General features: G+C 35.4%; 1 protein-coding gene across 4 annotated transcripts in view; it reads left to right on the top strand.

Moving 5' to 3' along the window:
- LOC135203025 (thioester-containing protein 1 allele R1-like) overlaps nucleotides 1-22,500 on the top strand; it is a 405,497-nt gene that overhangs the window by 327,242 nt on the left and 55,755 nt on the right. For all 4 annotated transcript variants that reach the window (XM_064232597.1, XM_064232596.1, XM_064232594.1 and 1 more), the window contains exons 10-17: nucleotides 3,666-3,753; nucleotides 6,384-6,500; nucleotides 9,094-9,314; nucleotides 10,864-10,983; nucleotides 11,183-11,282; nucleotides 12,844-13,035; nucleotides 18,158-18,345; nucleotides 21,079-21,239. In XM_064232597.1, coding sequence (XP_064088667.1) covers nucleotides 3,666-3,753; nucleotides 6,384-6,500; nucleotides 9,094-9,314; nucleotides 10,864-10,983; nucleotides 11,183-11,282; nucleotides 12,844-13,035; nucleotides 18,158-18,345; nucleotides 21,079-21,239 — 1,187 coding nt within the window. The remainder of the gene's footprint in view (nucleotides 1-3,665; nucleotides 3,754-6,383; nucleotides 6,501-9,093; nucleotides 9,315-10,863; nucleotides 10,984-11,182; nucleotides 11,283-12,843; nucleotides 13,036-18,157; nucleotides 18,346-21,078; nucleotides 21,240-22,500) is intronic.

Genomic DNA, 22,500 nt, shown 5'->3' with positions numbered 1-22,500 from the left:
AATAGTAAGAAATGCAAAGATAAATGAGGATAAGAGAGTTGCATCAGTTTGTAAGGAGAACCCAAAAGAATTCTTTGCTAATGTTAATAGTAGGAAGCCAATGAAAAATAGCATGTGTGCCCCAAGACACAATGGAGGAAACCTAGTGAACTCAGACTTGGAAAAAGCAGAATTATTAAATAAGTTTTTTACTAGTATTTTCACAATTGAAGACACTACCTCAATCCCTGAACCAGCTATTAGATATGAACCACTTGACAAAATAATATTTACAGAGGAAGACGTTAAAAACAAAATAGAAAAACTAAACAAGTTCAAATCTCCTGGCCCGGATGGGGTTCATCCAAGAAAAATTAAAGAGCTAAATGAGGAGATATTTCCTCACCTATATAAACTTTACAGAAAAACGGCAGACCAACGAAAGCCACTTGAAGGATGGAAACTAGGTGATGTACCCCCAGTTTACAAAAACGTCTAGGAGAAGAGCCGGGAAATTATAAACCAATCTGTCTAACGTCGGTCCCGTGTAAGATTTTTGAGTTCATAATTGCAGATCAAATTGTGGATCACATTGATAGAAACAACCTGTTGTTAAACAGTAAACACGGCTTCAGACAAAACAGATCCTGCCTATCAAACCTCTTGGTGTTTTTCCATAGCATGCCTGGTATTTACGACAGTAGTAGAGTAATAGATATACTCGACTTAGATTTCCAAAAGGGCTTTGACAAAGTTCCACACAAGAAACTAATGACAAAAGTTGGAGCTTTAGGAATTGCTGCAGAGACAGCAGACTGGATCGAAGACTGGCTAACTAATAGAAATCAAAGTCGTAATAAACGATGAGGAATCAGAATGGGCAGATGTGACAAGCGAAGTTCCTCAGGGCTCTGTCCTTGGCCCTCTCTTGTTTTTCAATTATGACATTGATGTAGATTTAACTAGCAGGATAGCCAAATTTCCAGAAGACACCAAACTAGGTGTAAATGTAGCAGACCCAGATGCAGTGGGAAGTTTAAGAAATTATTTTAAGAAAATAGGAGAGTGGTCAAAAAGATGGCAAATGCTGTTTAACTTGGATAAGTGTAAAGTGTTACAAATAGGAACAAACAACCCTCATGCCAGCTACATGCTGCTTGGGAATGACATAAATAGTTTAGAACAAGAAGAGGACCTTGGAGTCATTATTATACCAAGGCGTTAAAATCCACAAAACAGTGCATAAAAGCTGAAAAGAAGGCACAGAATCTAGTGGGATACATAAAGAGGCAGTTCAAATACAGAAACTACATTTTTCGTCCCCATCATTAAGAAAGGACATAAACAGATTAGAAAGGGAACAATAAAGAGCCACAAAGTTAATTCCATCCATCAGGCAAATAGGTTACCAAAGACGACTAGAGACCCTGAACGTGTATGATTTAGAAACACGACGATTGCGAAGACCACTAATAGAAACAATCAAAATACTGAAAGGCATAACAAAAGTAGACAGTAACCTATCTACGTTAAACTAAAACCAGACAAGAAATAATGGATGGAACTAGAACTGAAGAGATACAACACATCCCATTGTGTGAACTTCTTTACATACAAGATATGTAACACATGGAAGAAACTGCCACCAGAAGTTGTAAACAGCATCAGTGTGGAAGAGTTTTAAAAGAAAGCCAGACAAAATCATAAGGGCACTGTGAATGAACAGTAAACTTGCTCCTAGAGATAAGTGAGCACAAGATGTCTCCTCGGATGGACTAACAAGTCTTTGAGACATCCTAATCCTTTCAACTCCTTGTAACTCTCTCTCTCTCTCTCTCTCTCTCTCTCTCTCTGAAAACGATTTCTCCCTTGGCAATCTTAATTACCCATCTCTTTCTTTCGTTAAATTTTAAGATTATTACATTTGAAGCGCTTAAAAATCCCTTATACTTCATGAATGATAGCGAGGGAACTCTCTCTCTCTCTCTCTCCCTCTCGCTCTCAAGGGATTTCTCCCTTCCCTTTCTTCATTTTTCTAAGTATTTCTTACGTTAAATTTTAAACTCCGAACATTTGAAGCATCATAACAATCCTTTATACTTCACGTATTATATTGGTATTGATAACAAGTCTCTCTCTCTCTCTCTCTCTCTCTCTCTCTCTCTCTCTCTCTCTCTCTTTGTGCTTCGTCTCCGAGGGGCCCTCGTCTCCTCCAGCAGCAAGCACAAATCAATTTCGCGAAACCCGCGAACAATGAATTCCCGGAGACGAAGGAGGTTGAGTGAGAAGGAGAGAGAGAGAGAGAGAGAGAGAGAGAGAGAGAGAGAGAGCACTTGACACAATGCTATCGCCGTCCCTATTTCTCAAGAACCTCTCTCTCTCTCTCTCTCTCTCTCTCTCTCTAAGTATTTCTGCGCCCGAAGTAGGTCATCGGGATGGATGAGCGTGTGTGTGGGGTGTTGTATTTGATTGCATGTTTATTTGTAAAAAAAAAACATAGAATCAAATATTTGTTTATTTATATATATATATATATATATATATATATACGTGTGTTTACGTGGTAGTATTTACATGTTTATAGTTGCTCGTTTTTATCGTACAAGCGTCAATATTGATGCCTTATTTATTTGGAAGTTTTTTTCTTGTTTGCTTACATTCTATAATTCTGAAATTGATTTACATTGTGTATTGGACATGCAATACCTAAACAAGCAGTACATAAACAAGCATGCAGTCCAAAATCATGCAAGCAATGCACAACCATGCAAACAATACATAAGCATACAAGCTATACATAAATGGGCAAAACATAAGCAAGCAAGCAATACATAAACATACATAGCATAAACATGCAAAACATATGAATGCAAGCAATACATTAATATGCAATCAACCACCAAAAAAATTTAATGCATTGCAAACCTCATTTCCTTCCTAACCGTAACTGGTTGTGTCCCCAAAGTCTCTCTGGGGCGAGAACGAGTGGGCCATTGCCCGAAATTTAGAGCAGCCATAAATGACCACCGACGGACACTTGCCGATACCGCCAAACTGCGCCCCCCCCCCCCCCTCCCTCCCTGACCACTATAAGAGAACCATTCAAATAGACACCCCCCAAGGTTGAATGATTGCTTGAAATTGGCGTTGCAAAGGTTTTGGTCACCGAGAATTTTTGTTTTTATATTTGAGAGCAAGGATTATCATGAGATAGGAAACCTCTCTCTCTCTCCTCTCTCTCTCTCTCTCTCTCTCTCTCTCTTCTTCTTCTTCTTCTTCTTCTTCTTCTTTCTTCAAAGTATCTCAGGCTGCTTCTGCCTTTAATGATCTCTCTCTCTCTCTCTCTCTCCTTCAAAGTATCTCAGGCTTCTGGCTCTCTCTCTCTCTCTCTCTCTCTCTCTCTCTCTCCTATGAACATTTGACTATAACCATGAGAATAAACGGCAAAAATACAACTATAAAAACTGATTAAAAAGTTATTTGATGAATATAGATGAGTATCTCGTTTCCTTCTATTTATTCATGTATCTGTTTTTTCATGTGTTTATTTATTTACTTATCTTTTGATTTGTCTTCCTTCCTCACTCAAGAGGGCAGATACTGAACTTGAGGACATTTCTTATTTATTTGTTTGCTTTTATTTATTTTCTTTATCTGTTAATTTGTTTATTGTTTACCTTCTGCAGGATGAGGATCCTCAGTGGGCGTGTCCACCTGGAGGTGGTGGGGACAGAGCCCTTCGTCTTCCGGCCGGGGATGCCCTTCCACGCAGTGGTAAGTGCTTAGTATATATATATATATATATATATATATATATATATATATATAATATAGAACAGATTGTTGTAGTAGGCCTCTCTCTCTCCTCTCTCTCTCTCTCTCTCTCTCTCTCTCTCTCTCTCTCTCTCTCTCGAATGAAAAAAAGGAAATTTGCAACATACTGGCCAGAAACGATATAAGAGAGAATTCACCCCTAGAATAGAATTTGAAGATAATGATATAGAAGTAAGGGGAAAGAAAAATAGTGAATATTTAGCTGACATAGAAATTAATGAAGCTGATATTGTGCAGGCAATTAATGAAATTAAAAATGGAGCTGCTGCAGGGCCGGATGGAGTCCCTGCTATTTTGTTAAAGAAAGTAGTTCATTCTATCGCAAAGCCACTTGCAATATTATTAAGACAAAGTGTAGATACAGGCAAGATTTATGATGAGCACAAAATTAGCATATATCACCCCTACTTTCAAAAGTGGATCAAGACTAGAGGCAAGTAATTATAGGCCTGTGAGTCTAACATCACATATTATGAAAGTGTATGAAAGGGTAATGAAGAAAAATATTATGAAACATTTAATAAAAAATAATTTGTTTAATATAGGACAACACGGTTTCGTACCCGGAAAAAGTACACAAACCCAACTGTTAGTCCACCGTGAGAACATATTCAAAAATATGAAAAGCGGAAATGAAACAGATGTGGTTTATCTAGACTTTGCAAAAAGCTTTTGACAAAGTAGACCATAATATATTAGCAAAGAAAATTAGAAAACACAATATCGTAGATAAAGTAGGAAGATGGTTAAAAGAATTTTTTACACAACAGAAAACAGATAGTTATTGCAAACGATGAGAAATCGGATGAAACCAAGGTAATATCCGGTGTGCCACAAGGTACGGTGCTAGCGCAATATTGTTTGTTATTATGATTGAAGACATTAGACAGTAATGTTAAGGATTCGGTAGTGAGTAGTTTCTCGCTGATGACACAAGAATAAGTAGAGAAATTACTTGTGATGAAGATAGGAACGCTCTTCAAAGAGACCTTAACAAAGTATATGATTGGGCAGAGGTAAATAGGATGGTATTTAACTCTGATAAATTTGAATCAATAAATTATGGAGACAGAGAAGGAAAGCTATATGCATATAGGGGACCTAATAATGAGACAATCACAAATAAGGAAGCAGTTAAAGACCTTGGTGTGATGATGAATAGGAACATGTTATGCAATGATCAAATAGCAATTCTGTTGGCAAAATGTAAAGCAAAAAATGGGAATGTTGTTACGGCACTTCAAAACAAGAAAAGCTGAACACATGATTATGCTTTATAAAACATATGTTCGTAGCTCCACTTTGAATATTGCAATATGATATGGTACCCACACTATCAAAAGGATATTGCACAAATAGAGAGTGTACAAAGGTCCTTTACAGCTAGAATAGAAGAAGTTAAGGACCTAGACTACTGGGAAAGACTACAATCCTTAAAAATTATATAGTCTAGAAAGGAGAAAGAGAACGCTACATGATAATTCAGGCATGGAAACAGATAGAAGGAATAACAGAAAATATCATGGAACTAAAAATATCAGAAAAGAGGCAAGCAGAGGTAGATTAATAGTGCCCAAAACTATACCAGGAAAAATAAGGAAAGCACACAGGACATTAATCCACTACGCACCAGCATCGATAATGCAGCGTCTATTCAATGCGTTGCCAGCTCATCTGAGGAATATATCAGGAGTGAGCGTAGATGTGTTTAAGAATAAGCTCGACAAATATCTAAACTGCATCCCAGACCATCCAAGATTGGAAGATGCAAAATATACCGGAAGATGTACTAGCAACTCTCTGGTAGACATTAGAGGCGCCTCACACTGAGGGACCTGGGGCAACCCGAACGAACTGTGAAGGTCTGTAAGGTAAGGTAAGGTCTCGTATCCACCATCCATTAAACAGATCCTTTTTTTTTTTTTTTTTTTTTTTTTTTTTTTTTTCACCTCTTTCATTTTTCAGCCTCGATGAAATCGAAGATTAATCGTTCTACATTTTTCCTTTTATTTCGTTGGGTTGTTTGTTTCTATATTTCTTTCCTGGGTTTACTATTATTATTATTATTATATTATTATTATTATTATTATTATTATTATTTAAACGTTACCAACTTTGCGTCACTTTTCCATTATCATTAACTATATTGTAGCTACATTTTACATATTTATTATTATTATTATTATTATTATTATTATTATTATTATTATTATTATTATTATTATGTTACCAACTTCATGTGTTACTGTTGCATCATCATGAAGTATTGTTACAAATACAATTATTAATTATTATTATTTTATTATTATTATTATTATTATTATTATTATTATTATTATTATTATTATTATTAATTATTATTATTATTATTATAACGTTACCAACTTTGTGTCAATGTTCCATTATCATCAACTATTATTGCAGCTACATTTGACATATTATTATTATTATTATTTTACCAACTTCACATGTTCCTGTTGCATCATCGTGAAGTATTATCACAACTACAATTATTATTATTATTATTATTATTATTATTATTATTATTATTATTATTATTATTATTTCAGCTGTCTGTGCGCTACGCCGACGGGGAGCCCCTGGACCCACAGAGTCTGTCTCTGTCGTCTGTGGTCATCACAGCCACTGTGACCACCACAAAGGGCACGACTCTGACCCTGCCGCAGGTAAGGCTTCGATTTCCTGCTGCCTGGGTATGAAAAGATATTCTTGTTAGTTCGTTTTACTCATTCCTTATGTTGTTAGAATGACCCTGATTATTGAGCTGATTATCGTGACGTTTTTTGTGGTTGATAATTCAATTGAAAATGATAGTTTGTATCATGATTATTCGTTAGTTCATGTTCTACTGGTCAAATGTTAATTATCTTTGTTTTTATTAAACATTGTATTTTTCATACTGCTATAGACTGGTAATTCCCTCGCCTGTAATTAACATTATTACAGTAATAATTGCTGATAATTAACATTATTACAGTAATAATTACTGATAATTCGTTGAATTTTAAGTCCGACTCAATCCACCCACATGTTAGGGACTAATTATCGTGTTTGGTTATCATTAATCATTATAATATTAACTGTTATAATGATTTTGCGTCACTGAAAAATCTTCAAACAATTATCATTTCCCACTGACCACTGATCGTTATTCATGCGCCTCTAACCGATCACCGATCACCAATCACTTACATGACTTATCACCAAGCACTAATCTTGTACTGACACTATACACTCCTATTCACTAAATCACTGAGGACCTTTGAATGTAAACGACCTAATCCCGAACACAGCCGTATAAACATCGTCTAAACGTGAAGTGAAAGAAACCCAATCACTGATCAGTAATTATGCACCTCTAAACAATCGCTCATCACTTTTAAAAAATGTTTACAATTTACCACTAAGCACTGATCATGCATTGACGTCACCCTCCTATTCGCTAAAATGACCGAGAACCTTTATATCTAAACCCACCTAATCCCGAAGCGTCTAAACATGGTCTAAGCACATTGGGAAGGAAATTCGACATCGCTACCAATCCGGGTAATTAAGATAACGAAGGCTTAATTAGGCTGGGTCGTTGATTACCGGCTGCTAATCCGAATGGTAAATAAATGTTTGGTTGAACGGCGCCCAGAAACCTCTCGATTTGGGGCAGTGAATCCCGGGCTTCACATTGACTCAGTAGGTGCTAAGAGAATCACTTACAGTTTATTATTATTATTATTATTATTATTATTATTATTATTATTATTATTTTATTATTATTATTATTATTATTATTGCAATTTTGCAATTTCAGGTTTTCACATTGTTGTCTGTGGTAAAAGAAGCTCTTGTAGAGTTATAATAAAAATATTGATGATAATAAAAATAATAAAAATAATGATAGTAAGAATTATTATTATTATTATTATTACAATTTCAGGTTTTCACATTGTTGTCGGTGCTAAGAGAATCTCTTGCAGTTATAATAAAAATACTGATGATAATAATGATAATGAAAATAATGATAGTAAAAATTATTATTATTATTATTATTATTATTATTATTATATTATTATTATTATTATTTCAGGTTTTCACATTCTTGTCGGTACTAAGAGAAGCTCCTGTATAGTAACTATTAAAATATTAATGGTGATAATATAATGGAAATAATGATAGTAAGAATTATTATTATTAATATTATTATTATTATTATTATCATTATCATTATTATTATTATTATTATTATTATTATTATTATTATTATTTCTTGTTTTCAAATTGATGCCATAGCTGTTGGGGCGTTGTGAAAATAATAACAACGCCTGATCCGACCTCCAGCTTACTCAGGACAAATGCAAGATTTTCCCCTCATGCTTAAGTTGTAAGCGTTATATTCCTAACTTAACGTGAAGTGGCCTTCGTAATTAATACTCATACATAGTACTACTTATACTAACGACAAGGATAAAATACATAATGACACAAATTAAACACATTCAGTTATAACTGGAAACACAAAATAACTGAAAAAAAACTGAGCCAAAATCCAGTACACCAAATAAATTAAAACGTGCTAAAATCTATGGTCAAATAGAGCCGTGTTTCACCAACGCAAATTAAAATAAATACGCTATATTTTATTAGATATAATTTTTCTGTACTGTTTAACATGCACATCCTTCATTTTTTACATTTTAACTCTAATAAATAACTCATAAATGTACGATCTTAAAATTCCTGTCTCTGTAACTCAATGTGTAGGACCATTTTCAGACCTTGTAAGGCTCTTCCAAAGGCCTTTCCTACCCCCCCCCCCTAACAACCCCAACAACAAAATAGTTAGTAGGCTTACTCATCGAGCAAGCGATAATAACAATAAATATATTGTTTTTGTTGTTATTATCTAATTGTTTATTGTTACCGCAGTCGTCACAGATGTTATTATTGAACTGAATACTAAGATATTTATTTTAATCAACATCATTGTTATTATTATCATTAATGCAGTCATTATTATTATTATTATTATTATTATTATTATTATTATTATTATTATTATTATTATTATTATTATGTTAATAACAAACATTGTAATCGACAAATTCCCACCTCACATCGGGATGGAACCAAGGAGATAAAAACATACCAATATGGTCATTATCAACTCTATTCACCCATCACCTTTGACCATCCCAAAGAGACCTTGACTTACGAAGCAAGTCAGATAAAAAGTCTTACTGCTTCCCTTCCTGACGCCCATGACAGATCATCATCCCAACGACGTCCATGGACCAGCAAGGGCGTCTGGAGACCCTCCTGCAGATGGGCGGAAAGGGCCAAGGGTGGGTGGACGAGGTGAATGTGGCCGCCGACGAGGTGTGGGTAGGTTCGAGCCCCGTCTGGGTGGAGAAGGAGATTGAAGAGTTGCTGGCTAACTATAGCAGGGAGCAGTACTTCTCAGAGTACAGGCACAAGGGCATTTTCAGGTGAGCTTCTCAAAGGGGATTCTCCTGACTTTCCGAAGATTTTCAAGAAAGTTTCGTCATTTTCAAAGATTTTCACCGATTTTCTTTTAATTTCCAGTGATTTTCAGTGATTTTTCTAGAAATCTGCATAATTTTCAAAGACTTTCAAGAAAGTTTCGTCATTTTCAAAGATTTCCAGTGATTTTCGTAATTTTCAGTGATTTTCGAACTTTCTAGAAATTTGCATCATTTTCAAAGATTGTTTTTGAAATTTTCGTAATTTTCAAAGATTGTCAGTGATTTTCAAAGATATTCAGTCAGTTTCAGTGATTTTCGTATAATGTATATATATATATATATATATATATATATATATATATATATATATATATATTATATTATATAATATATATATATATATATATATATATATAGATATATATACTATATATATAATATATATCTAATATATGTATATATATATATATATATATATATATATATATATATATGTGTGTGTGTGTGTGTGTGTGTGTGTGTGTGTATGTATATATACACATATGCGCATTAAGCCTCTAATGTCCATTAATACATAATTCACTCTACCTCGGAGTTGATATATTTTCATATATGTTAAACGAAAGGGAATTTTTTAGTCGATAAGAAATTCGTATATAAGCATTAAAACTAAATAGAAAAAATAAAGATAAGAGCTACAGTTAATTCTCAGTCAGAAAAAGTTTGAGAGAACCGTAATCACAGCGGCTCTCAAATGAATTAAATGACATTACTTTATAACTGAATTTCAGTAAATCCACTTCAGTAATTTGCCATAACGTTTTCGAATGCCTGCTTAAATTCTATCAGTTCGATTAAACTCGAAATTCCGCTCATTCAATTAAATTCGGTTCATTCGGAGCAAAATATGAACATTTTTTTTTTTTAACAGAGGAAGTCTACCATTGAGGGATGTAATTCATTTAATGTAATTGGATAGAATGCGCGAATAGTTTCATATTTGGCTTATTGGGACGTCATTACGGTAATGTGTATGTAAACGCGAGCGCGCGCGCACACACACACACACACACACACACACATATATATATATATATATATATATATATAATATATATATATATATATATATATAATATATATATATATATATATATATAATTGCATTAATCTGAAACTACTCTTTGATTAGCGGGAATGTGATAGACTGCGGAAAGAATATCTGACGTGTACCTTTCTTTTTTTATTATTTTGTCACGTCATTAACCTATATAGCTTTATATTTACCTTCTTTCTCCTTAACTGCGTTAAAAATTTGTTTATGTGCCAGTTAGATTTTGATAATTACGTTCTTTTGCTTTTTAGCATACTTTTATTATTCCATCGGCCAGAATCTATGTATCTTACTTTATTTCTCTCAGGGAAAACAGGACCATAGAGGAATTAAATATGAATGAAATAAACCTTTATGTACGCATATATTTTGTGTACTTGTCATTTACTGTAAATTATTTTAAGAAAATAAGTATAGAATATGTTTATTTTTTCGTAGATTCCATTTTGAAATGCCTGAAGATGCGTCTACCATGCGCATAGATGTGGTCTACAGCGACTCCGAGCACCAGGCAGCCGCGGCTGCGCATGCGTACTCGTATTACTCTTCCAGGAACCAGTGAGTTTGAAATCTCTAGACTCATACCTCACTACCCATATACTTAATCGTCTTTTCTTATTGTAATATCTGTAGATTATCATGTTGATCATTTTCTTCTGCAGGTTTAGTATCTTAACCTTTAATTTACTTGTTGTTCAGACATAATATTTGAGAGTAATTCCCAAAGTAATATGCTTATTTTGCTCGCGATATCCAGATACATCCAAGTCAGTTCGAGCACGGACGAGGCCAGAGTGGGAGAATTTTCCGTCTTCCACGTCAGGAGTAATTTCCGGGTGACCAAGTTCGTGTATCTGGTGAGTAATGATATTATAAGCTTTTAAACAATAAGGGAAGACGGAAAAATAATTCATTCCTTTCTTTCTTTCTGGGGAGATGCACACTCGTAATAAGATTTGAAATTAGATTATCCCACTAGGTCTTGAGCTCGGCTAAGTCTGCACTGTTTATGGGACTATGTTGAAAAACATAGCCGCCTGTGCCAAGGGGCTAAGGTTTGAGGCAGATTTCACTGACTGTTGCCTCTTATGGAAGTTTTTATTTTGACTCACTGCGGATGGCATATGCCCTCTTAGGATAGTTGTTACCATCTGTATTCTGTTTTTATACAGTTGTGACGTCAGTTGCCGGGCTCTTTTAAGCAGTTTGATCTTATTACATAAGATTAATTTAATCTTATTACATAACGAATAAACCTACATCTTTATTATAATGTAATCTCTATGCTTATGTAATCGGATTTAAACAGGACGGCTTTGCCCATCTAAGCCTCTACCTATAAACAAATAATTTCAATTCAAAATTCTTTAAAATCTCCTTAGTCGCATACTATTAATATGGTGCCTTTAGAACCGTCAGCAATCACTGCGGCTTGTTAAGGACGTCTAAAGTCTACTGCAAGTCTCGGAAAGTCCTTGATTAAGCAGGACTGAAGCATAATAACCTTTACGTGACACGTCCCCAAAACCAAGTTTTATAGACCTAGTCCAGTTTACAAACCTCGGTGAATGAGTCTAAACTTCCAAACCTCAGGACTTTGGTACAAGCGGCTGTTTTTCAACTAAGTCCCATGGGCACTGCAGAGTTAGCTGTGTTCAAGACCATGTGGGATAATCAAATTTCAAATCTTATTACGTGTGTGCATCTCCTCAGAAAAATGAATTCATTATTTTTCCATCTTCCCTTATTACTGACTAAAATCAGGACTTCAGTAGTGCTTGTGGCGATTGTCGTGCGTCTCTCTCTCTCTCTCTCTCTCTCTCTCTCTCTCTCTCTCTCTCTCTCTCTCTCTCTCTCTCTCACATGACATCTTTTTGTAAATTTGCTCGTAAATATACCAAGGGGTTGCTGTTTTTTTTTCTTGTCTTTTACGATAGTATGTCGGTTGTAAAAGTAATTTTACAAAGAAACATTTGAAGAAACAAAATGAAAAAAGTTACTGAATCTTCGTTCTCTGGAAATTAACGTAAATATTTTTCAACAAATATGCTAAGAATTTGTTACTGCCTTTATTTCTTATCTGTTTTTATATTGTGTGAGCATTAATCATAATATTACAAAATAAAATAAGATTATTTATTAGAAGAAACATATATAAGTTGGTAAAATTTACGATTGTCTTCTAAAAGAGGCTCCACAAGGGGCTGTAAATAGTCATTTTCAAATTCTCGTGGAAGGTAGGGAAAATTTTTTGAATTTTTTTTTTTTCACCATGTACATTTGCATATCTTCCTCTTTCCATTGATTTTTTTTTTTTTTCGTAAATTGGCCGACATCAAAGTTTACCCGGCCTGAGGAGCTGCTTATCGATATATTTACCCGTCCAGTATTAACCATTCCTTTTAAATCCACCCTCAGATCATGTCGAAGGGCATCCTGGTCCACTCCGCCCTGGAGGTCACCGAAAGGAATGACGTGGTCACCATCAGTGTACCCGTCAGCAACGCCATGGCGCCCAGGTTCTCCATCCTGGTGTACGTCGTGTCCGACCAAGGCGAAGTGATCGCGGATTCCATGTCCTTGCCCGTGAGGGCTTTTGAGAATATGGAGGTGAGTAGGTGGAGGTCTATCTAACTATCTATCTGTTTGTCTGTCTCTGTCTGTATATGTTTGTCTATCTTTATTTTGTTGCTGTTTGCTTTACGTTTGTTGTTAGTGTTTGTGTTACGTTTGCGTGTTGCTAAGGTCGTGCTTGTGTGTCAGGAGTAAATAGAAGCTCTCTCTCTCTCCTTCTCTCTCTCTCTCTCTCTCTCTCTCTCTCTCTCTCTCTCTCTCTCTCTCTCTGTTCATAAATACGACCACTGTAGAAATAGATATAGATATACAGATTATGCATGCATTTATTTATTACAATATACCTATGTATATTATATATATATATATATATATATATATATATATATATATATATATATATGTATGTATGTATGTATGTATGTAAGCTCTGGTGAATTCACTACTATTATATTAACTTCTACTCTTCTCTGAAAGTAAATTAAGGGGAATGAAAGTCATTTAAAAATCCTCCAGCAATATATTTCAGTTTTCCTCAGTTAAATCATTCTTTATCTCTTCATCAAATGTCACTTTCATTATACACACACACACACACACACACACACACACACATATATATATATACATCTATATAGATAGATAGATAGATAGATAGATAGATAGATAGATAGATATTTAGTTACTGTATGGTGACTTAACGTCAATACCCTTCTCCCTCTTAAGCATAATGAAAATCCCAAATATTGCCTCTCATCTCGAGAACACTAGTCGGCCTCGAGAACCAATACTCCTCTCGGCTCTCGTGTGGATTAGCATATGAGCGTTCGGGGATGTGTGTGTGTCTGTTTGTGTGTGTGTGTTCGACTTCCACGAATTAAGTTTGATATATCGATTTATATATGTCTGGAAGCGTAGCGTCTGGAGATCTATTTGTATTCCGGGGATACTTGATATTTAGGGAATATGGATGTGTGAGTATTTTCAACGTGAAGGAATTCAATAGCATACATAATTTCACGAGGTAGAAAGTGGAATTTTGTCTGTCACCGGATCTTTATTTTTTTTTTTTTAATCCAGATCCAGATCCGGTGGATCTGAATAGGGATTTGGTGGATCTAAAGCCATCCGGATCTGAGGTGGAAGTGGATTTTTTTTTTTACTGGATCTATTGTTTTTTATTTATTTTTTTTTATCCAGATCCAATAGATATTGATTTGGATTTGGTGGGTCTGAATCCATCCGGGTCTGGTGAGATGTGAATCCATATCGGGGAGCATCTGGATGTGGATTATATCATTATTTTTCTGCAAGTGCTCGAATTATCATCTGTAATACTTTTACTACAAATAATTCTCATCCATTAATACAACTTCCACCATTGTTATTACATTAATTTTAGACTATGGAATGGGATGGAATACAGAATTTAGGGGCAAAGCCAAGCGCTGGGACCTACGAGGTCATCCAGCGCTGAGAGGGAAATTGAGAGTAAGAAGGTTTTGAATGTAACAGGAGGAGAGCCTCGCAGTCGCACACTATAAGAAAGGAATGAAAGGAGCTGCAGCTAGGGCCCGACGGGACGCTGCAGAGAACCTATAATAATAATAATAATAATAATAATAATAATAATAATAATAATAATAATAATGAATTTTATTTTCAGCTCAAGGCCATATATATGAAATATACAAAGAATAGACATTAACATACACAATCTAGATACACAAGATAACATTTAAAAAATGATTAATCGGCAATATCCACACTTGCTAAGGCAGTATGAAAGATTTTAATCAAAATAATGGTAATATCAGTAATAATGTTGAGAATAGTTTTTTTAAAAAAGATTAAGGATTATAACAATTAGAGAGTAATTACATATAATTAAATTCCAGCTAGGGACCCTAGGTGGTTACAGTAGTCAGGCCCAGAAGGCTAATTACGAACATTGAATGTAGCTAAACTATGCTGTTAATAATCACAGTAATAAGGAAAATAGGAAAATACCACTAATAACAATAATCGTAGCAGTACAATAATAACGATTCTCTAGATGACACTTTTCAAAAACAGAGATGATAAGAAATGTCTTGTGAAAAAGTAATATGTAGAATTTACTATGTAGATATAATGCCAAATCATTATGATAATTAAAATTAAGGTTAAAATTAGAAAATTGGAACTTTATTAAATAGGATTATACTGTTAAGAAATAAAATTCAAAATATGTAATCTGTACAATTCACCATGTTAATATAATGTAAAATCATTATTGTATTATGTTAATGTTAGTTTTAAAAAATTGTACCCTTAGCCGAATATAATTGTGGATAAACCACACTTTACATTACTCTTACTAATACTTAACTTTCTAAACAATTCCCTACCATGGTTAGCGAGCTAACTGCCCTCACTCTTCCTTCACCCATCTTACCTATCAGCTAAAAAAACAAAGAAACAAAAAAAAATTAATTCATTTAGAGAACAAACGCCTACAATGCACTGCGTGAGGTGCACCGACGGAGCCCCACTAACTACCTGCGGGGTAAATTTGATACAATACCGTACTGGAGAGAAGCGATATTCCCAAACCATTTCGAAAAATATCGGAACAGGGCATATTTGCTCTTCATAACGGCGAGAACCGAAATTAAAAAAACTCGGATTATGGACGTTCGTGTGCCAACTCGAATGTCACTTTTTTTTTTTTTTTTTTTTTTTTTTTTTTTTTTTGCCTCAAAATGGATTTCAGAATTGGAATATTGAACGAATTTTTTTTTTCCGTCCCAAATAGATTGATTCTCTCGTCAAGATTCCTAGTTTCAGGTAGATGGAGTGATTGTAAAGGGGGAATGTCTAGTAAGTGTGTATCAGGGAATATTTATTGTTTACGTAAGTGGATGAGTTTATATATATATATATATATATATATATATATATATATATATATATATATATATATATATATATATATGTATATATATACATAACATATATATATATATATATATATATATATATATATATGTGTGTGTGTGTGTGTGTGTGTGTGTGTGGTGTGTGTGTGTTTGTCATTATCTTATCTAAATATTATTCATGACCAATTATCTATGTGTCCTACAAAAATATTATTCATACCCAATTATCTATGTGTCCCATAATAATACTCTAGCGGGTTTTTTTGTGATAATTACCTATGATAAATAAAATACAAAGGAAACGAATAAGTTTTGAAATAATTTACAGATGTTACTAAAAAGTATAACGTCACCACTTACCAGACGTCGTAGGTTACATCAAGTTCCATTTTCCCAAGGATTATACGAACATCATGAAATCAAGAGTCATTCATTTTGATGAGGTTCCATCAAGTAAATTTTTGAACTCTGCTTCGCCCACTTTCTTCTCTCCTAAATGCAGGTCCTATAACCTTCCTTATTTTGAGAGGCCTATGCATCACATACTGAAAGAATGAGCACAGTGTGTTTTTTCATGTTCCTTTTGTTATGTCTTTAGTTTTTCCATCTCGGTATCTGTAAAAAATGAAAATAGAATTTTCTACCTACTTCTGTGTTTCCTCAATTATTTTTCCAGCATCTTTTTAAGTGGGCGTTACTTAGGTTTTCTGCAGAGTCCATTCGACCCCTAGAAGGAACCTCTTTCATTCCTATTACTGTATCTTCTTCATATTCGCTTTCTTCCATCTTTCAAACATTTTTGCTCAAAATTTCCCTTCCAGCGCTGAATGACCTTGTAGGTCCAAGTGCTTGGCCTTTGACCTAGATTTTATATCGCATTCCATTAGGGAAAAATGAAAGTTGAAAAAAATTGCATACTCATTACGACATCATGAAATATAATCATTATTTTCCAATTTCTTAATTTCCCAGACTTGACGAAATCAAGTTTCCGTGATTGGAATTTTCGTCAGAGCGACTTTGTCAATTATTTACTTGAAGAGGAGAACCATATTCCGTTCACCCCAGCGGCCGCGTTTGAGACTGATTTCAATTTTCGATCTAGATTAGTTTTTTGCGGCCATGTGATGATCGGGACGAGTACATGAATTACAGTGTATGTTATTTTTATTTTTTTATTTTTGTTGTTTCGATTTGGCTGAATGTAAAGTTTAATGAATGGCGTATGAATAATTACAGAGTCTATTATTTCTGCGGAGATATTCATCATTTATTTTTGTAATGATTTCTCTCTGATTTGGTCATAAAATCATTTGGATGAAAATTTAATTGGAAATTGATTTGATATTTGTATGTGCATATATATATATATATATATATATATATATATATATATATATATATATATATATATATATATATATATGCAAATGGATGTATGTATGTGTGTATATGTTCCAGCATAACTGTAAAACACATTGAGATTTTTTAACCAAACTTGGTATACATATACCTTATCATCCGGAAAAGAATACTGTGCGGGTAAAACATCACGGGCGCCAAAGGAGGGTTGGCGGTTGGGAAGAGGATGCCATGTAAAAATAGCCAAAAACGACAGATATCAGTGTCCAGTCCATAGTTATCGAGGTCGCTGAGATGAATAGAGACACCCCCGATGCCCGATAGGAAGTGAGGGTGAGAAAGTGGTGAACTATGAAATGTCAAAAATTCTGGGCAATCTGACTGAAGCAACAATGTTAACAGGAAAGAGAGAGAGAGAGAGAAAGAGTGGAGGGGGCCTGTTGGGAGGAGAAAGAGGGAGAGTAAGGGAGAGAGAGAGAATCAGTTGTCATTCAGTTTTCCCGGGCAGTGCCGGGTTGGTCATGTAGTGTGTGTGTATATATAATAATACAGTTAAAATAACATATAAATAATAATTATATTTATTATTATATATTGTAATTATTATATTATATATTTTATATTATATATATAGATAAATATTATTATATATATTATTATGTAATTATATATATATGATATATATATATATATATATACACAGTATATAGATATGTATAAATACATACATACAGTCATACTTATATACTTATATACATACACTATTCAAATATATGTGAATGTTTCTAAACTTGTGTATGTTTTCATAAGTACTCATCCTCGCGTGCATTCCCAGTCCAACTATTCCTTCTTTTAAACACCTGTGTCTTTGCCAGATCGAGATGGTGACCAACCTACACAAGGACCACACCAAGAAGACCGTGGAGCTGGTCCTCACCTCACGCCCGGGCTCCTTTTATTCCCTCACGTGTCAGAGAGCCCTGAACTTCTACAAGCAGCACCCCAACCATCTTACCAAAGCTCGCATCCTCGACCAGATATCCCGGCTGGAACCGGCGCCCAGGTATGGCGCGCGGGTGGTTTTGGGTTGGATTGGCTGTAGTTTTTTTTCTTTTTTTTTTCTGGTGGCTCTTGTAAGGTCTCCTACCTAGAAGGGTTGTTGCAGAAGTATGTTGAGCCATAGGCCTTGCAATAGTGAGTGCTATACTCTGTTACTGTACTGTACTAAACACTCACACGCATATATATATGTGTGTGTCTACTTTATATAAATATATACATATATCCAATGTAGCACGAAGGAATACGTACTTGAGAATACCCTTAAATCCACGGCAAAAAGGTAAGTGAAACAGGGACTTGGAACAAGTACTTTCGTAGTATATTCTTCATTTTCAAGTTCACACTTTTACGTATTTTACATCAAGGGGTTTTTTTTTCTAAAAGAAGTCGACAAAGACTGCTACAGCATTCAAACCTGAACTGCTGAATCGTGGATGAACCGTTTGTGTAGAAAGCTCAAAAAGTTGGCTACGTACCAGACTACCAAAGCATTTTTCGCACCGAAGACAAAACCAACAGGTTCCTGAGGTCCCTAAAAAAGGACAATGACATTACCGAAGAAACTTACCGTCAACTATTTGCTATTGACTGTTCCTTTGTCGTTATGTGTGGCCTACCCAAAATTCATAATCGTGGTGTGCCCCTCCGCTCTATTCTTGCGTCTTTCAATACTCCTAATTATCAACCTGCAAAATTTTCAGTCGCGTTGCTGGAACCTTTAACTTGGAATCAATATACTGTTGCTAACTCATAGACGTTTAATGAATCTACTATACTCTCCTGATATTCTGATACATTTATGGCTAGCTGGCTAGCTTAGATGCCGAGCCCCTTCTTAGACAAGTTACTTCCCCAACCTGATTTATGTTTTCATAATTTTAACCGTTCTTCTTAAATCTCGTTTAAAAATGGCGGTGCTGGACACCGGCTTTATTTTTGAAAAAATAACTTATATAGACAAGTGGAGGATATGGCTTTGGGGCCTCCTTTAGGGCCTACATTTTCCAGTGTCTATGTGATCGCTGTTTGATCACTTTTAAGAAGAGTGTCTTCTGTCCTTCCGTTTTATAAAAGAGACGTTGACGATACCTTCACCCTTTTCAGGCGCGATTTTGACTGATTCATTCTTGGGATTTGTTGACTCGTATCACATAATAAGTTTACCCTTGAAAGGGAAGTGAGCGACTGGCTTTCATTTTTAGATTTAGAAGTCTTTCGAGAAAACAGTCAGTTTAATGCTGCTGTTATTTTTGTGAAGCCAATTTTCATAGCTTTTGCGTTCATAATTTTAAATCCAACGCCATTTTTACTCTCGCATATAGAGCTGTCTCACTTACGTCTAACTGTTATGTCTTTCAGGAGGAAATTACCTTTCTTTTTAACATATTTTACCGATAACTGCTTTCCCACTAAACTCGTCAGCAAGATTATTTGCAGGGTTCTGAATAAAGATTTTCGCACTATATAGCGCCAGTGAAATAAATCTGCCAAAGCTTCCTTTTTTATGCCCGACGATTCCCTTATTTGCTCGATGATTACTATAGGGCCGAATTTACATCGTATATAGATATTTTAGTGCATTAAATGTTGAACTCATTCCTATAAATCCAGTCACTAATGGCTCCTTGTTTCGATTTAAAGATCGCTTATGGCCCCCCTCCCCGCCCCCGTCCTCTGGTAAAGTACAAATATTCTTGTCCCAGATGTAGTCTGGGAACTTATGTCGGTTCATCTCAGAGGATGACGAGGGTTCGCATAGACTGCCACAAGGGAGTTAGTTTCCGTACTGGATGTTCACTATCAAATCCTGAACAGTCTAAACTGTCTAGTATACGTGAGCATAGCAAAAAATATAAAGTTCCCATTAAATATAACGATTTCAATATTTTGGGTCAAAACTCCAGCCCAAATGAATTATTGATCCTCGAGTGTCTCTTCATTAAACAACTTGTTCCTCAGTTGGGCAGCCAGTCCACCTCCACCCCCTTGTACCTTTCTTAACCTGTTGTTTTTGTTTACATTCTTTAAGTTTTTGTTTATCTCTTGCCGTGGTAGGTCGACCCCCAGCGCTCCTCCTCAAATATGTCTTAACTTTGTCATTTTTTTGGTTTGTATTTTTATCGGAACTCTTAATCAGCGTATGTGCTTGTAATTTCTGACGTAAGTTTGTCAACCTTTAGTGAACTTTTATATATGTATGAAATTTTTTCCATTTTAATTAGTGTGTAAATGATTTTTAGACAACTTTTAAATTTATGTATAATTTATATTGGTCATTATTTACTGTAAAGAACTCCACACGGGGGTAGCGCCATCAGTGCACTTTACACGGTGCACTGTAGGTTCTTTGAAGCGTGCCCTCGGCCCCTAGCTGCAACCCCTTTCGTTCCTTTTACTGTACCTCCATTCATATTCTCTTTTTTTATCTTAGTTTCCTCCAACCTCTCCTAACAGTTGATTCATAATGCAACTGCTTTGAGATTTTCCTTCTGTTACACCTTTCAAACCCACTGGTTCCATGCAACATAAAAACACCATACAAACAAACAAAATCTTTCAAACCTTTTACTGTCCAATCAGTTTCACCGCTGAATGACCTCACAGGTCCCAGTCCTTGGGCTTTGGCCTAGATTCTGTATTCAATTCAATTCAGTTCAATTCTTGTTCAGAACTTGAGGATGCATTCAACTGAATGCGAAACGTTGTAATATAAAAAGATCCTTCTTTTTTGCAGGTCAGTCCACAGCGTCCTGCACAAATCCCGAGAAGGATCCTTCTCAGACGAACTCCTGTCCCTTCCATCGCAAAGTTACGGAGCCGACGTCTCGGCGACTTTCCAGGAGGCCTATCTGGTCGTCCTCACGGATGCTGTCATGCCCCTCACTCCAGGAAAAGGTAGGCAACAATATTTCCTCAATATGCAAGTACATTATTATTATTATTATTATTATTATTATTATTATTATTATTATTATTATTATTATTATTATTATTATTATTATTATTATTATTATTATTGAAAATGGGCCACAGATAGGGCTTGAAAGTACTCGAGTGTGGAGTAAAATAAAATGTAAATACTCATAAGTAAACATGTTATACACAGTGATTTTCTGGGTTTCTTTTTTTTTTTTTTTGCTCTATCACAGTCCTCCAATTCGACTGGGTGGTATTTATAGTGTGGGGTTCCGGGTTGCATCCTGCCCCCTTAGGAGTCCATCACTCTTCTTACTATGTGTGCCGTTTCTAGGATCACACTCTTCTGCATGAGTCCTGGAGCTACTTCAGCCTCTAGTTTTTCTAGATTCCTTTTCAGGGATCTTGGGATCGTGCCTAGTGCTCCTATGATTATGGGTACGATTTCCACTGGCATATCCCATATCCTTCTTATTTCTATTTTCAGATCTTGATACTTATCCATTTTTTCCCTCTCTTTCTCTTCAACTCTGGTGTCCCATGGTATTGCGACATCAATGAGTGATACTTTCTTCTTGACTTTGTCAATCAACGTCACGTCTGGTCTGTTTGCACGTATCACCCTATCCGTTCTGATACCATAGTCCCAGAGGATCTTTGCCTGATCGTTTTCTATCACTCCCTCAGGTTGGTGCTCGTACCACTTATTACTGCAAGGTAGCTGATGTTTCTTGCACAGGCTCCAGTGGAGGGCTTTTGCCACTGAATCATGCCTCTTTTTGTACTGGTTCTGTGCAAGTGCCGGGCATTCACTTGCTATGTGGTTTATGGTTTCATTTTTCGTATTGCACTTCCTACATATGGGAGAGATGTTATTTCCGTCTATCGTACTTTGAACATATCTGGTTCTTAGGGCCTGATCTTGTGCCGCTGTTATCATTCCTTCAGTTTCCTTCTTTAGCTCTCCCCTCTGTAGCCATTGCCAATTGTCATCGCTGGCTAGTTCTTTAGTCTGTCTCATGTATTGTCCGTGCATTGGTTTGTTGTGCCAGTCCTCAGTTCTTTCTGTCTTTCTCCTGTCTCTGTATATTTCTGGGTCTTCGTCTACTTTTATTAGTCCTTCTTCCCATGCACTCTTTAGCCACTCGTCTTCACTGGTTTTTAGATATTGCCCCAGTGCTCTGTTTTCGATGTTAACGCAGTCCTCTATACTTAGTAGTCCTCTCCCTCCTTCCTTTCG

The sequence above is a fragment of the Macrobrachium nipponense genome, chromosome 33 (assembly GCF_015104395.2).
Source record: "Macrobrachium nipponense isolate FS-2020 chromosome 33, ASM1510439v2, whole genome shotgun sequence".
In the NCBI taxonomy this organism is placed as follows: domain Eukaryota; kingdom Metazoa; phylum Arthropoda; class Malacostraca; order Decapoda; family Palaemonidae; genus Macrobrachium; species Macrobrachium nipponense.
The sequence above is the reverse complement of the archived record's forward strand: the minus strand, read 5'-3'. Positions and strand labels throughout refer to the sequence as shown.